Source organism: Amphimedon queenslandica, unplaced genomic scaffold (genome assembly GCF_000090795.2).
Source record: "Amphimedon queenslandica unplaced genomic scaffold, v1.1 AMPQUscaffold_13056, whole genome shotgun sequence".
NCBI classification, from domain to species: Eukaryota; Metazoa; Porifera; class Demospongiae; order Haplosclerida; family Niphatidae; genus Amphimedon; species Amphimedon queenslandica.
Genome location: NW_003546708.1, coordinates 2,539 through 3,579, shown reverse-complemented (window position 1 = coordinate 3,579; position 1,041 = coordinate 2,539). Strand labels below are relative to the sequence as shown.

General features: G+C 37.3%; 1 protein-coding gene across 1 annotated transcript; it reads left to right on the top strand.

The window, feature by feature from the left end:
• The first annotated feature begins 23 nt into the window (after positions 1-23).
• LOC109585478 (neurotrypsin-like) lies at positions 24-903 on the top strand. Its single transcript, XM_020001577.1, has 4 exons — positions 24-43; positions 95-240; positions 294-498; positions 801-903. Exons 2-4 carry the CDS (start codon positions 117-119, stop codon positions 901-903), a joined length of 432 nt encoding a protein of 143 aa, XP_019857136.1. The 5' UTR covers positions 24-43; positions 95-116.
• The last annotated feature ends 138 nt before the right edge of the window (positions 904-1,041 follow it).

Here is a 1,041-nt window from a genome sequence, read left to right as displayed (position 1 = left end):
GGGATACCTGGAGCTTCAGCTACTCTAGAGCTGCTAGTGTCAGGTACTTTTTTATTTGTGGTTATATAGTCAGTCACTATTTATTTGCATATAGTTATGGTACAGACTATCTTTCTATGAAATGGGATGATGTTAACTGTGCCAGTAGCAGCTATTTATCCATTGCTCAATGTTCCTACTCTACTATCATTGAGAGTGGCTGTGTTAACAGTAACAGTTATGATGCTACTGTATACTGCTGTAAGATATATATTCAACCTATTTCTATGCACATGTTCAATGTATCATTATAGATACTACTAGAATCTGGAACAGTAGCCCATTCCCTGGTATGGTACGTCTTCAAGATGGAATTTATTCTAATGAAGGACGTGTTGAGGTTTATTGTAATGGACAGTGGGGGACAATATGCAGTGACGGGTTTGACTCTACTGATGCCAACACTCTCTGCAAGCAACTGGGATATGATGGTTATAACAGCTTTGATCACACCTCAAGGTCAGTTTTATTGATTTTAAAGTGTAACTGCAGTGATTTTTTAGGGTATTTATTTTATGGTCTTAATATGATTGCCTGACCATAATAATGATGTGTTCCAACTCCTATTGTCTAAAAAAATTTATTCACTGAGATATGAGCCTTCAAAAATGCACTTTTTGCTTCCTTTCAATTTACTTCCTGTCAATGGGTGTGGCTAAACGTGACGTCATAAGAGGCATGATGCAGATAACTCCATTCCTTTATAGGGGGAAATGATCCTTTATTCTCATGCTTTGTGATGTAATAGCACTAATTTAAAGATTGGGATCATTAGATTTCATTATCCTAAGCATGCAACTGCAAGAAAAAGTCATAATACCACACTTTGGTGAATCTTCTTACCATAGGCGGCTGCAGGCCTAAGCATTGGGGGTCATTGCCTAGGCTAAAGATTACTTTTGAAAGCAGAAACAATGCTATTATAAGCTTATTTATCCTTTTTGCCACACCCTTTTAATTATAAATGCCTAAACTGAGTTGACCTCTACAGCCACCAAAGCC

Coding starts and splice junctions, on each gene's coding strand:
- LOC109585478 (XM_020001577.1), top strand. CDS start 117: ATGAAATGGGATGATGTTAACTGTGCCAGTAGCAGCTATTTATCCATT. Junction 241..293: donor TGATGCTACTGTATACTGCT/GTAAGATATATA, acceptor GTATCATTATAG/ATACTACTAGAATCTGGAAC. Junction 499..800: donor AGCTTTGATCACACCTCAAG/GTCAGTTTTATT, acceptor ACTAATTTAAAG/ATTGGGATCATTAGATTTCA.